General features: G+C 36.9%; 1 protein-coding gene across 1 annotated transcript in view; it reads left to right on the top strand.

Annotated features, from left to right (window-relative positions):
* Window positions 1-15,991, top strand: part of LOC150082455 (kelch-like protein 26) — a 40,357-nt gene extending 24,366 nt beyond the window's left edge. Inside the window, exon 2 of the mRNA XM_090377766.1 lies at window positions 14,121-15,991. Coding sequence (XP_090233892.1) covers window positions 14,121-15,991 — 1,871 coding nt within the window. The remainder of the gene's footprint in view (window positions 1-14,120) is intronic.
* Window positions 15,992-16,245: the final 254 nt, after the last annotated feature.

Here is a 16,245-nt window from a genome sequence, read left to right as displayed (position 1 = left end):
TACAAGATACGGATACTAATTAGTAACCAACAAAATATCTGTCTAAATTCAAGATAAACTAAGGATTTAGCCTTGAATTGAAGAGCACTCAGAAACTCAGTAATGTTGTACATCTGGACTAAAGTTATTTATTAGTATTGCACTCAAACTGAAGCATGATCAAAAGAAATACAACAAAATGGTTGAAATGAGTGCCTTGTGTCAGGAGATGCTTCAGCGCAGTGTGAGAAGGAATCTCCCACATGTGAGTAGCACTGTGTTGTTTTTAATAGGAGTGGTAGTTTTGTAGATGCAATTCAACAAGTTATCTCGGTTGTTAAGCTCTGTGGCATAAACAGTTTGTTTCATGTGACCCCACACATAAAAATCCAATAGATTATGGTCAGGAGAGCATGGTGACCAAGAAGTGGGACCTCCATTACCAATTCAGTGATTCCAGTAACAATTATTTATTGTTATTATTATTAGCCATATGGTGCAAGGAAGCCTGAGGCTTATGCTGCACCAGCCAAAAAAATATTTCTTAGTTATTCTGAGAGAGAGAGAGAGAGAGAGAGAAAAGAAAGAAGAGAAACACCAAGAAAGAGAAGCATGCTGATATCCACCTCACAACACTGGGTGTGCCAAGCCCATTTAGCAATATTATTATTTGTTGCCCAAAATGTGGAGGCACTCTGTTGTGCTGAAACCACATATTGGCATGTACACTTAAGAGGAACATCTTCTGGAAGTGTTGGCAATGTCCTCTGCAAAAACTGTAAGTAATGATAAGCATTTAGGCAGGCAGGAAACTCATGATGAATAAAGTTATCTTGTACAATGTTCGCCCACATGTTGTCGCTAATTCCTACTTGGAAATGAGATTGCCAAAATCGTGTGAGGATGTTCCACTGGCCATGAATGGTGATTGTGCATGTTGAATATCCCATCTTGTTGCCTCGTCGATCCACAGGATATTGACAAGAAAGTCAGGGCGTTTGTTAATACAATTAAGTATCCGTAAACAAAACTGCCTATGGTATGCATACCATATGCTGTGCACCAAATGGAGGTTTTGGGATTATCCATTCATGCAGTAACTCTTAGTGTACTGGTGGAGGAATCTAATGTCATGATATCCAACACCTAATCTGCTTGTGTAGAATATATTTGGGACTGGCCTCAGTCGTGGTGCCCTTTCACCATACCTCATTCCCTCAAATTACAGTGGACTCAAATTTCATACATCATATGCCTCTGCTCAGAAGCGGTGCTACTATGCACAAGTTGTCATAGGAGCCACCTAAAATAGGTGCTGCTAGATGCACTACTGCATCTGTGTGTTCAGATATGATATGAATTAGGCACCATTATAAGGTTTTTCCTTAGGCACCACAAACACTAGCACCAGTCCTGCCTCTGCTAATGTTAATACTACCCTCATAATTAACATCATTGATTCAGTTGCTCTCCCGTTACCTCCCTCAAACCTACTGGGTATATGCAGTCAAATCCAACAGCTTTATTTGCCATTAGGTTAAAAAGTTTTTCTGATATGCAGTCACCTGTAATTTCTAAATGACTAATTTGATATGGTTCAGCCTCGCTTGTGCAGCCTCTCAGCATATAGGGTCTTTCATTAGTAAAAATCAATGTGAAGTACGTATTCAATCATCAGCAACGTCAGCTGCGTTATCTGAGAATTTCCTACACCCATATATAGTAGAATATGATATTTTTATTTTATACTTTTGGATTCAAAAACTTCTTTTTATTAAATTTATAATTGTCTTTTATAATTAAACTTTACATATCAAAATAGTCTTCTATTATAGAATACATTATAGATAGTTATTAGTGGAGTCCCCCAGGATTTGGTATTGAGCCCATTGTTGTTTTCTATATTTATTAATGAAGTATATCAGACTTAATGTAGCAGTAGTAATGTCAAATGATGCAAAAAATCAAGCATATATAATATCAGCCAAAAAAAAAAACAAAAACTTCACCGATCCGTTCCTTCCAAGAATTTTAGTTCTCTCTTGAATTTATTCAGCCAATCCACTTCCACAGCAACAGGTGGATGCCTGTTCCAACAATCAACCACCTGCTGGTTGAAGGCAGCCATCCTTCCTTAACTTGAATTTATGCTCCCTTGCATGTGTAGTCTTATCAAGTGGAAGAATACCATTAACATTCAGCTTACTCAATCCAGTCAAGGCTTTAAACACCTCAGTTAGATTTTCCCCACAAGTGCCCAGTCTCGAGACACTGCAATTTGCAGAATTGAATCAATTCTAGGTGAAAGAACCTTTGCTCCCTTCACCAATCTGGCTGCCCTTCTCTGCACCCATTCCAGCAGATTCACATCCTTCTTAAAGTGAGGTCTCCAGACCTGGAGACCTCAGTACTGAAGGTGTGGTCTAACCATTGCCTTATACAAAGGGATAATCACCTCCTTGTCTCTGCTAGCAAAGTGTCTGTGTATCATTGACAAAACCCCACGAACTGTCTTAGCAGTATGTCTGCACTTCTTAGAAAATTTCATGTCTGAATACACAGTTAACCCCAGGTCTTTTACATTGTCTTCATCCATACTGCACATGGGTAGCAGAAACCCCAGTTACACTGGGGTTGCTGCTTGTGCAGTACCTTGCATTTGTAATTGCCCAATTTTGCAGATGACACAAATGTTGGCTGGGGTTTAATGACAGGAAAGATGGTATTGATACTTCAGTAAGCTCTAGAAAAGTTAGGCAGTTGGGCTGAGAACTGACAATTGAAGTGTAACATTAGCAAATGCAAAGTACTGCATATAGGTAACAGTAACCTCAGAGTAATGTACCAACTGTGTGGTACTATACTCAGGGTAGTGGAAAATGAAAAAGACCTGGAGGGCAATTATGCAGTCAGATATGAAGTTCTCTGAGCAATGCAGCAGGCTACCACGTTCAATGGTTTTGTCAATGATATACAGGAATTTTGCTAGCAGGGATAAGGAGGTGATTATCCCATTGTATAGGGCAATAGTCAGGCCACATTTTGAGTACTACATACAGATCTGGAGTCCTCATTTAGAAATAATTTAGAAATAAGGGGTGCTCTTATCAAGAGAAAGCTTCAGTTCTTCAGATTGCAGCATCTGGAGACTTGGGCACCTGTGAGGCGTTCAATGCTTTGAATGAATTGAGCAAGCTCAATACTCATGGGATTCTTTCTCTTGCGCAGACTACACACACTCACACTAGGGGACATGAATTCAAATTGAAGAGGGATGATTGCCAAAGAGATGTGAGGAAGTTTGCCTTTAGCCAGTGGGTGGTTGATTGCTGGAACAAACTTCCATTTGTTGTTGTGGAAGTTGATAGCTTAAATAAATTCAAGAAAGAGCTAGACAAACTATTGGAGGGGATGAATAAGTGAAATGGGCATTCTTTTTTTTTTTTTTCTTTGGCTAATGCTGTATAATATTGCTTTCTTACATCATTTACCACTACTAATGTAGTGGTAAATGATGTAAGACCTCATTAATGATGTAATGTAGTAGTAAATGATGTAATGTAGTGGTAAATGATGTAACAGAACACAGACACAGATGTAGTACATCTGTGCCTGTGTTCTGTTATGGCAGTTTAATTCATTGTTAGTTATTTTTTAGAAATAAACAAGGAGTTACCTTTTATTCAGTCAGTAGGATTTCTTCTTTACCAATTCTCCTTATGCGAATAAATTACGAAATGATACGTTAAAACGATATTACATAATTTAAAATAATTTAAAACTCATAATGTGTTCCTCACTATTGACACACGAGCAATTCAGCACCCCCTCCTCCAGGATCACAGTGGTGAACCCCAACCTGACCCCAGCAATATCAAACTCCCCCATGCAACCTTTAGTTGAAGGAAGACATTTTGTTTTCCTTCACACATTTTTTAATAGCATTACAGATGAATTAAGACATTTTGTCATATAAACGCGAATTTGAAATACTATTAAAATGAGATTAAAAGTATGATATTTTTGGGGTCGGGTTCACCACTGTGATTCTGGGGTGTTGGACTGCCCATGTGTCAGTAGTGAGGAACAAATTATTTTAAATTATGTAATATTGTTTTAACGTATCATTTCGTAATTTATTCGCATAAGGAGAATTGGTAAAGAAGAAATCCTACTGACTGAATAATTATTTATTTCTAAAATATTAATAGAATGTAGGAAAATTTGAGCATATGTAGGCTCTCATTTATGTAGTATTGTTAGTTATATGCACTTAAAGTACTTTGTGCTCGATAAACATCTGCCTTTAGTTCATTTTTTCTTGAATAGACACCACTCCAATCATTTCTTTGTTGGGTTTTTGCCAGAATAGTGTACATCTATTACTGCTGCTGCTCTAACATGCTGTTTTAGAAAATAGTCATCCAGTAAATCCACAAAAGTTTTGCTAGTTTGTGAGTGACCAACCCAAAGGTTTGAGTTAATATCTGGAAAGTTAGTCACCCCCCATTATAAAGACATTTTGATTTAGCATTAGCATTAGTAGAGGCATTTGATGCAATAAAGCAAGCTTATGCAGCATCAGCCAAAAAAAAAAAAAAAAAACCGCTTCCACTTCACCCCTCTGTTCGTTCAAAATACCTGTCCAGCTGAGCCTTAAACGTATTTAGGCTATCAACCTCCACTACAAGGGATGGAAGTCTGTTCCACCAACCAACCACCCGCTGGCTAAAGGCAAATTTCCGCACGTCTATCCTACATCTGTCTTTCCTCAATTTGAATTTATGCCCTCTCAGGTGATTATTCTGAGCTAGAGGAAGAATCCCATCAGCATTAAGCATGCTCAAACCATTCAAGGCTTTATACACCTCAATCAGATCACCTCGCTGGTGCCTAGTCTCCAGACACTGTAATTTGCAAAACTTAAGCCTTTCTTCGTAAGAGAACCCCTTTGTTCCATTCACTAATCTTGTTGCCCTTCTCTGTACTCGTTCCAGCAGCTCTACATCCTTCTTGAAATGAGGCCTCCAGACCTGTATACAGTACTCTAGGTGTGGCCTGACCATTGCCTTATACAAGGGAATAATCACCTCCTTATCCCTGCTGGAAAAATTCCTGTATATCATTGACAATACTCCATGAGCTACTCTTGCAGCCCGTCTGCACTGCTCAGAGAACATCATATCTGCCTGCACAACCACCCCCAAGTCCCTTTCATTCTCTACCACTGTCAGTGTAGTACCACAGAGTTGATACGTTGCTCTGGGGTTGCTGTTTCCCATGTGTAATACTTTACATTTGTCAATGTTAAACTTCATTTGCCACCTCTCAGCCCATCTGCTCAACCTTTCCGGATCCTGTTGCAGCAGCATAGTGTCAGTAGTGTCCTTGACAACCCTGCCAACCTTTGTATCGTCTGCAAACTTGGACATTAAGCTTGATATACCATCATCAATATCATTTATAAATACAGAAAACAATAATGGACCCAACACTGAGCCCTGAGGGACTCCACTAATAACATTAGTCCACGATGAGCAGTGTCCATTGATTACCACTCTCTGTCTTCTCCCCCTCAACCACCCCTTTATCCATAGCAGCAATTTGCCTCCAATATCACACTGCTCCAATTTGTGTAGCAGTCTTCCATGTGCAACAGTATCAAAAGCCTTTCTAAGATCCAAGTATATAATATCAAAACTATTCCCTGCATCCAGTTCTTTTGTGACTGCATCATAGTATCCAATGAAATTGGTCAGGCAAGACTTCCCCTTAACAAAACCATGCTGTGTCCGAGCTATAACTGAAGTCTTGTCTAAATGATCCTGCAGTGCTTCTTTAACCAGTGCCTCCATTAATTTTCCTGGAACAGAAGTTAAGCTCACAGGTCTATAATTACTTGTGTCAGCCTTTGATCCTCCTTTGTGAATTGGGGTCACATTTGCACATTTCCAGTTTTTGGGTACCTCCCCTGAGTCCAAGGAAGCTCTCATAATTATGGCTAAGGGTTTGCTTACTTCCTTTGCTGCCTCCTTTAATATAACTGGATAGATCCCATCCACCCCGGGTGCCTTTCTTGTGTTTATCTTCAATAGTTTCTCCTCCACTTTACTCCCAGTTATTTCAAGATTCTGTAGCTTACCGCTAGAGTTGAATACACTTCTGGCATTCTCCTCGCTGAATAACTCCTCGTGTGAATGTCGATGCAAAATATTCATTTAGTTTGTTAGCTACCTGAGCAGGATCATCAACAGTTGACCCATCAATATCAAGTGGACCAATCTGATTCATCCCCTTCCTTCTAGAGTTTACATAAGTAAAGAACTCTTTGCTGTTTTTCTTTGCATCCCTTGCCAAGGATTTCTTGTAATCTGCCTTCGCCTGCCTAACCTCCTTTGTAACTTGGTTGCATATCAACTTGTATCTATCATAGGCTTCTGTGTCATGTGTTAATTTGTAAGTATCCCATGCATTTTTCTTCTCTGCCATATGCCTCATTAGTTCATCTGACATCCATTTTGGCCTAAACCTTGAACAATATTTCTTAGTTGGTATGTAAAGCCTAGTAGCTTCCAAGATAAGTTCTTTGAATGCTTCCCATTTTGAATTTGCTGTTGGTAACATCATCAGTTGGTCCCACTGTATAGAATTTAAATACTGTCTCAGTCCATCGTAGTCGCCTTTACGGAAGCAATAACCCTTCCCTTTACCCCTAATGGTAGTTACCTCTTTGAGTAAATCCCACTTCAGCACACTGTGATCACTGCCACCTAGTGGTTCATTTATCTGCAGATTCTTAATGCATGAAGAATCACTGCTGATAATCAAATCAAGAGTATTACTCCCTCTAGTTGCCTCCCGAACATGCTGATGTAGAAAACAATCATCCAATAAATCCACAAAAGCCCTGCTAGTGTGTGAGTGACCAGCCCCCAAATTCCAGTCAATATCTGGGAAATTAAAATCTCCCATTATAAGACTCTCTGATTTACTGGCCCACTCTATTTCCCTGTACAATATCTTATTATACTCATCAGAGTCATTAGGCCTATAGCACACTCCTACTCTCAATTTTGATCTCCCAATGCTTATGTCACACCAAACTGACTCAACACCGCACTGTCCAGCGATGTTGACTGGCTTCACTTCCTTGGTTTTTATGTGTTTCTTAACTAATAGCATAACCCCCCCCCCTTCCTATCCTGTCTATCCTTTCTGTAGACGTTGTACTCTCCAAATTCCAGTTCTGCATCCCTTATATCTGTGTGACACGTCTCTGATATCCCAACAATATCTGCCTTTGATGTTTTGAGCAATACCTCAAATTCATCAAATTTATTTACCAAACTCCTAGCATTGGTGTACACGCAAGTATACCTGCACCTGTTTCTATTCTTAGCTACCCTAACACAACCCATGTGTTTACTTGTACCGCAATGGCTCCCAGAGATTTACTCGCCTACTTTATTTCTCTCTACAGTTTTTCATTATACTCATCAGTCATTATGACTATAGTACCCCCCCACTCATTTTTGTTTTCCCAGTGCTTACGTTAGAAAAGACTGACTCAGCATTGCATTACTCACCCATGTCAACTGGGTGCACTGTCATAGATTTTATGTGCCCCTTAACTAAGAGCATATTTCTCCCCTCTTGGGCTAAGGTAAAGAAAGCCAACACAAGAACCACGGCAAACTTTGGGAAACTAACCAGAAAAACTCGTTTGCTGCTACCGCAGTTGCTCTGTGTGTTATTAGTAGTGGCAGTAGAACTTGAGAACGATATACTGATTGACGCATAGGCATGACAGACTATGTAATGGTTAGTTTTTTTCTCATTAAAAGCAGATTATTAGAGTTCGTGTTGTTTTTAAAAACCATATTACTGATTTCTTTGTACATTTTTAAGGTTAGGTTTCGCAACCTAACCTTAAAGGATGGGTTAGGAAAAAAGGAAAAGGGTTCTTAATTTTTTGATATATTTCATAACCTGACATTAAATGTTAGGTTAGAAAATAATAGGAAAGAAAGGCTCTTTATATATCATCATAACATCAGTGAATCACTTAATGCTATGATGTTATCATCTGTCACACCTACATGTCAATCAGTATGTCATTCTCGGCTTTTATTGTTGATTCCAATAACACTCACCGTCTGTTTACCGAAAATGCATGGTGAATCTTAAAGTTGGTTAGAACTGTATAGCAATTTTCAGCAAAAAAAATAACAGACAGAATTTGGAGGTAATAGTAAAATGTGCCGGAAACTTGCCTTTCCTGATTTTGGTATCTGGACTACTTATTATTGTATTTCACCTTGTGCAGTTCATTTTGAAACAGAATGAAATTGTTTATTTTATTTTTTTTATTTATTTTTTTTTTTTTTTATGTAATAATGACAGAAGATCTAGGCAGTTTAATGCCTTATTAGTATATTCATTGTTTTTATATGTTTATTTTTTTACAGACTTTGTGCTTAATAATGACTTGGCAGAATGGCTTAAGCTTTCTGTTTAAAAGGAAGAAATATTCAGTTAAGAATAGAAAAACCTGAGTAAGTTTTGTATGAGATTCCAATTTTTATAATTTTTGTTAAAGATCATATCATTGCTTTATTTCATCTTATGATGAAATGAAATGTCTTTTAAGATTTCCAAGCTTTCTAAGAGCGATTGAGTGCAATACAAGGTTTGTATTACACATGCACACTTTTTTTTTTTGGTTAAAAGAATTTTGTAATGAGTAGCAACATTATAACTAATACTAGTACAAATTATAAACTGTCTGAAACTTGTAAAACTTTGATAGAGGATTCATTGGTTTCAGTGAAATTTTTGTCTGAAAGCACTATGCCACATTCAATTATATTTCATCAGTTAAAAATGCAGATATGCATCACAATGTGCTAGAGGGTGATTCAAAATTTGCACAGACAAAAATAAAAAACAATTTCTTTAATTTTAGTAATTATATGCAATTGTTACAAAACTAAACTGTAGTTTTGTAACTGTACTGCTAATGAAAAACAAAGCCATCATGATATAAATTCTCTCTGAACATGGCTGAAACTCAGTTGTCTTCAAATTATTTTGTGTATTTGTGAAACTTTCAGCAATAATTAAAATTTTAATAATTACTTGTTTTCATTATAGCTCATTATAGATTTCAAGGCCTGATGGAGGGGCCCTCATGGGCTGTGTTACGGTTACTAAGAGTAAACACAGTTGCATGTATATTTCAGTGTACTCTGATGGTAGGAACATTGTAAATAAACTTGATTTCGAAGTACTAGTCAATCCATCAAAGTGACACCATGTCTCTGATATATCATACAGGCTGAAAATTCAGTTGACGTGGGTGACCAGTGCAATGTTGAATCAGTTTGGTGTATGCCATTTTGAGAAGATGATGGAAACTTTCAGCAATAATTAAAATTTTTATAATTATTTGTTTTCATTATAGCTCGTTATACTGAGCTATACATTATATAGTACTGACTAAACAAAAATGAGAATAGGAGTGTGTTATAGGCCTAATGACTGTGATGAATGTAAGGAGTGCTGTACAGATACATAGTGGACCAGCAAATCAGATTGTCTTACAATGTGGGGGGAACTTAACTTTTCAAAGATTAATGGGACTTTCTGCACCATTTTTAACATGTCATTCATATGGTAGCAAGGCTTTTCTGTATTTATTCACCAGCATATTAGAGAGACAGTGAAAGAAAGCAGTAATCTTGATCTGATTATCAGAAGTTGACCATTCATGCATTATGAATCTGAAGATAAAAAGACCTACAAAGTGGCAGTGATCACTATATTGATGTGGGATTTACTTAAATATGTAACTACCGTCAAAAGAAAGGAGGTCTTTTTCATAAAGGCAACTACAGTATTCTGTACAGTGGGACTGTCTAGTGATGTTACCAACAAAAAAATTGTAAATTGGGAAGCATTCAGGGAAGTAATCATAAAAGTTACTAGGCTTTTCATAGCAACTAAGAAATACCGTTACAGGCCTAGGCCTAAATTAATGTCAGATTAATTGATGAAACTTGTGGCAGGGAAGAAAATGCATGAAATGCATATAAATTATCAGGTGATACAGAAGCCTACATTTAGATATAAACTAGTCTGCAATCAGTCACAAAGGAGATTAGGTAAGCTAAGGCAGATTATGAGAATTCTCTGGCAAAGAGTAGTGGCAAAAACTTCTTTACTTAATGTAAACACTAGAAGGAAGGGCATGAATCATATTGGTCCACTAGGTGCAAATGATTTAACTGTTGATAATTCTTCCATGTTGCAGACAAACTGAATAAGTATTTTGCATCTACTTTCACACATGAGGTAATTTTTAGGTGTGAGGGTAACAGAAGTTTATCAATTTCTAAAAGGGAGCTGAATGATTTTGTGATAACTAAGAGAAAAGTGGTGGAGAAATTGTTGAATTTAAACATAAAAAGAGGCACCTGGGGTGGATGGGATCTATCCAATTAATATCAAGAAATATCTTTAAATCTGCCTTTAGATATCCTTAATACCAGCTATAAATGCACAGTCTGATAACTGATTTCAGCATTAGAGGAATCTCTTTCAGTCCCAAATAATATCCTTATTAGAACCTGGAAAAGCATTTCACCATCACTACTGGCAAGCCACAAAGTGAAATTTCCTGTCCACTTAATCCACAGCCCTGTTTCAACAATCTAATACTTTTTATTTACTCTTATATGCCTCTTTTGTTATTGAAGAGAATGACCTTACTTCAGATCATTGGATTAGAAATCAAAAAACAGTCCAGCTTTTCTTTACAAAGAAGATTCAGAATGATATCAATGAACATTAAAAAAAAGTGCACATGCATGATGTGCACACACACACACACACACACACACACACACACACACACACACACACACACACACACACACACACACACACACACACACACACATACTAGAAAAATCGTATCCTGTATTGACTTGGGATGACTGGTATTTATGATTTTGTCAAAGCCATTCATTATTGCATTCCTGACTTATTTAGAGAGGTTTGAGTTCAATTCTCATCTGAGATCAAAGGAACAATAAAGTCAAGGGAAGGATAATTTAAACAGTCTCTCCCCACTTGGACTTAGGTATAACATAGAGCAATGGTACAACATACAAAGAACACTGTATATAAGCCTAAGATGTGTGGTGCTGTGTGATTGGTGATGCAGGAGCAAAATATATACTCCAATCCTGAGTCAATGCTGTATTTTCAATATTGATTCAGGACCTGAAAACAAAAGTATATATAAAGAGTTATGAAGCTATGGCTGTTTGAATGTTCAAAAATAGCTAAATAGTAAAATTCAAAAATAAAATAGTGAAAAAATGGCAAAAAATAATAAAACAAATAAGAAAAGCAAATGTGCACCTATTATGAATAAACATTTTTACTAGGTATATATCGTCTTATTCTTATGTATTACTTTTTTACCATTTTAACTCCACATTAATTTTTCAGAATTCTGACATTGGCTATGCGATGATATAAACTTTTTTTCATTTCTGTCAGGATTGATATGGACAATAATTTCAGTAAATGATATATGGTCCTTGACAGTGCTCAGAACCTTGTAGATTTTGTTAATAGTGATCATTTCATCCTAAGGGGAACAGTTGGATCACAGGATGATTTTTAATCATATCAGTAACAATCTTGAACCTAAACATAACTTAGTTTTGAAGGCACATCTTTAAAACAGCCTTTGCTAAACTGAACTTATTGATGATATTACTAGGAAATAACCTTGCTGCCTCTACTTTGTATGTCATCTCCTGATTCCTGCAAAGAATCATACTGAATGGCAGGTACATTGGGGTGCACTGCTGAGCTGTGAAGAAGTTGATTATACCTTGTCAGTACATAATTAAAATTTCATATTTCATGCCCCTCCCCAACCCCAAAAATTTATCTCAGGTATTGTAATGAACACTGAATAGCTGGAATAATGAATGCAGCTATCTGTGAGAAGGGCCAAGCTTCCCAAAAACTTCTTAATTCATATAAATATATGTAGTTTAAATTCTAATCTCACTGAAGTCCATTCCCATCTGGAATCATCTGAGCTTCACTTATTGTCGAACACAATCTCATAGCTTTGTTTCCTCAGTTATCTCTTATTTCATTTGTCCTATTTACCTCTTTCTTTGTGCTTCTGATTTAAAGATTGTACTTGTGCATTTCTTGTTAGAGATTTTTCCTTATCTGGAACTTTTTTTAAATCTGCTTGCCTCATTCTCTGGGATGGATAAAGATTGAAAGACATTTGAATGTGAACTTAGGTGGGTATTTAGTTTTTAGATACCCACTCATAAAAATCAGAACTGTGTAACTCTAGTGTTATTTTACTGGTGGAATTTCATCATGTTAATTCTTCTAGGACTACAATGTTATCTGTGAATAGGTATAAAAAACATTTTAAATGTCAAATAACCATTGGATAAAGGTCTTCTAAATAAGCTTCCATCTTATGGTTTGCCAACTTTTTTTTGTAATTGGGTATCCAGTTTTCTCTGACTGCTCATTGCAGGTGATGATCGATGGCTCTCTGTCTTCTAACTTCTTCACTAATGCTGGTGTTCCACAAGGTTCTGTTCTTTCTTGTATATTAATAACATCCTATCCATAGTTTTGCTGATGATAACACATTGCATTGCACCTTCCATTTTGAAAAACCTTGCCCTGCTCAAACAGCTTCAATTTCTTGAATATCAACTATTAATTCCTTAAACTCTGATCTCCAGTGGAGCAAATATAACTTAGTTGATTTCAGTCCTTCTAAAACTCAATCCTGTCTTACATCTCACAAAAAGGATTCTTCTGCTCCTATGCTTATCTGTGATGACACTCTGATTTCTAGGCAAGCCAATATATCTTTATTGGGGATTACCCTGACTTCTAATCTCTCTTGGCATAAGCACATTACAAATATTGCTTCCTCTGCATCTAAAAAATTGGGTTTTCTCTTTCACTCTCGGCATTACTTATCTTCCAAACAGCTGTTCACTCTCTACAAATCTCAAATCTTCCTTACCATGGAATATTGTTTCCGCATATGGGGTGGTGCCCAAAACCTCTCTGTCTTCTACTGTTCAAAGTTAGGTTAATTAATGACTCATCTCTAACAGTCTCGCCACTCTCTGTCTCATAGACGTTCTGTTTCTGCTGCATGCCTTTTCTATAGATACTTCCATGGGCACTGTTCTTCTGAATTGCCTTCTATAATTCCTGCTCTCCCTTCCAAAGCAGTCCGAACATGTGCCACAACTAGTCGACATCCTTTTACTGTCCAAATTCAAACTCACAGAACTAACTTATCTCCTTCCTCATTTATTCATTGAACTTCCATTTTCCTGAACAACCTTCCTTTGTATGCATTTCCTGAAAATTATAATCTACAGAAGTTCAAGTGTCTAATATCAACAAATATCTTCTTTCGTCTTCTCAATCTCAAACCCATGCATGCTACTAAGTACTATAGGTTCTAATACCTCTCGTGTTTGGGGTTTTACAAAAAAAAAAAAAAAAAAAAAAATGCTCCAAGCATATGAGGAAAAAAGAGGGTGACCATAGCTATTGAAGTCACTTTTAGAAAGTATTCCAAAAGGCATACAATTGTATGCATTTGTCATGAATGAGTATTGGAATGTTATTTTTGTAGTTTTCATATTCATTAACTTTCATTTATATTCATTTTTTATTCATTATGCTTTATTCATTTCATATTTATTAAAGGTCATGGCAGTTTTGGTGGGGGAAGGGGTGCATTGGTTTACAGAATTTTACTGTCGTGTGTTTCGAGATAAACAGCAAGAAATAGTTGAAAGTGGGGAGCTGAAAATTTTATTTTTAATTCTAGTGCTATATTGAATAATAAAATTAAAAAATATTGCGATCAAGTTTTGTATTATGATTTTTCTGCACAAAACTTGATCAGGTAGGTTATTTTAAAATCCAAAGTTTGCTTATTTATTGTTGGTAAGTAATTTTGATTAACTGATTTTTCTAGAAAGGAAAAAAGATATAATGATTTGGTAGAAATATGATAATATTTTGGTAATAAAACTTTTTTTGCATTTTTTCAGCCTTTCAAAATAAATCTGGTTGCACATTCTGGGCAGTGATCATGAGAGAGATTAGAAGGAGCTTAACTTCAGGTAATTCAGGGTCACCTACTGTCCACTTTGAATCACCATCACACATGGGAACATTATTAAGTGGGCTGAACACTCTTAGAAGTAAAGGTCTTTTGCTAGATGTTACTCTCATTGCTGGTGGCCAGGCATTCCAAGCTCACCGTGTTGTCTTGGCCTCCTGCAGTGATTACTTTCGTGCCATGTTTACAGATGCCATGAAGGAAAGCACACAAAGTGAAATCTGTTTGAATGGTGTTACTGCAGAAGGAATGCGTTACTTGCTTGAGTATGCTTACACTTCGAGGCTTTCACTGAGCCTTGTAAACATCCAAGATGTGCTTTCGGCTGCTAATCATGTTCAGTTATTGGCAGTTGTAGAAGCTTGTTCGTCGTACTTACAAGAACAGCTTGATTTAGATAATTGTATTGATGTGGCAACAATTGCAGAAATGTATTCTCTTCAGCAGCTACGTAAAGAGGTTTATAGGTTCATTTGTGGGAACCTGCATCATTTTTCACGCACATCAGAATTTCAGCGTTTATCTCTTTTGCAACTTGAGCATGTACTAGAATGTGATTTTCCGGTAGACTGTCCTGAAAGTGAAGTTTTAGGAATTGTATTAAAGTGGGTAGAACATTCTCCCCATGAAAGGTTAAAATATGCTCATCAGCTGTTACGTAACATCCATTTTTCTGAAATACCCTCACCAGAACTTACTGTATTCTCAGAGTCACCAGTTGTAAAGTGCCTTCGTGCTGCCAGCCCAATATGGGGTAGAATCTGGCATTTACCACCAACTCATCCTGCTTGGCCAGAACATTATGGTGTATCTTTAGTGAACTCTAGAGGGATGGAACTTGCTATTTTGAAAGTTGGAGGATTTGGTATTGCAGGAGTTACAAATGAAATTGCTTATTACCTGCCAAGTGTTGGTAAATGGAGGTATCTTACATCTATCCCTCATGTAGAGCAGTGTAACTTTGGTACAGCAGTTTTGAATAATGAACTTTACATAGTTGGAGGTTGCTTCAATCAAAGTTTACAAGAAAATGTTCATCCTTTTGGCTTCATGTATAATCCCCTTACAAACTCTTGGTCAACTATGGCACCTATGCAAAAAGAACGGTGTCGATTTTCTCTTGGTGTGGTTGGCCGTTATCTCTTTGCTGTGGGAGGTGCTGGAGAATCTGGTGATGCTGATGTGCTTGATGATACTGCACCCTGTGAAAAATATGACCCTGTTGCAGACCTGTGGATGCCTATAGCACCATTACCAGGATCACGGGCACAGCATGCAGGTGCTACATGGAGGAATTATCTATATATATCTGGTGGACTAGATCAAGATCTTGTACTAAATTCATTTTGGAGGTACAATACAGAGACTGATCACTGGGAGCCTAGAGCTCCAATGCTAGCACCTCGTGCTGACCATTGTACAGTATGCTATAAAGACAAGTTATATGTTTGTGGAGGTTGGTATGAAGATGAAGCTACAGGTTCTAGAGTATTAGTGGATACTATCGACTGTTACAATATTAGCCGAGATAGTTGGACAGTTGTGACTAGGGTGCCTACTCCTCGCTACCATGCTGGTATTGTTGTGATTGGAAAGTGGTTGTACATTGTAGGGGGATTTCATAGTGCTACTACTTTTGATCGTGCTAGTGGTGTAGTAGAGTGCTATAACCTAGAAACTGGAGTGTGGACAGTAGGAGAACATTATCCTCAAGATATTTGGGAACATGCTTGCTGTACATTATTTGTTCCTCGATGTAGAGATGATCTTGAAGTTATCCCAGATAAAAATCTTATTTAAAGTTTCTAATAAATATGACAGTTTTTGTAGTTTTTGACAAAAGTGGTCCACAAACCTTCAATTTTTTAAAAGCAAACCAGTAATAAACATCCTGGTGCTTTTGTTTAACTGCAAAATATATATATTTGAGTTAACTTTACAATGGTTGTTTTTAGGTATTATTAGATATCACAATGAAAACAAAATGCAGAATTCATGACAGTTTTTATCCACACTTGCCAGCATAAGGTTGCAAATGGCAAATATATATTAAA

This window comes from Mastigoproctus giganteus, chromosome 7 (genome assembly GCF_048544385.1).
Source record: "Mastigoproctus giganteus isolate SK-2022 chromosome 7, ASM4854438v1, whole genome shotgun sequence".
Classification (NCBI taxonomy): Eukaryota; Metazoa; Arthropoda; class Arachnida; order Uropygi; family Thelyphonidae; genus Mastigoproctus; species Mastigoproctus giganteus.
Note: the sequence above shows the minus strand (reverse complement) of the source record. Positions and strands in the feature narration are given on the sequence as shown.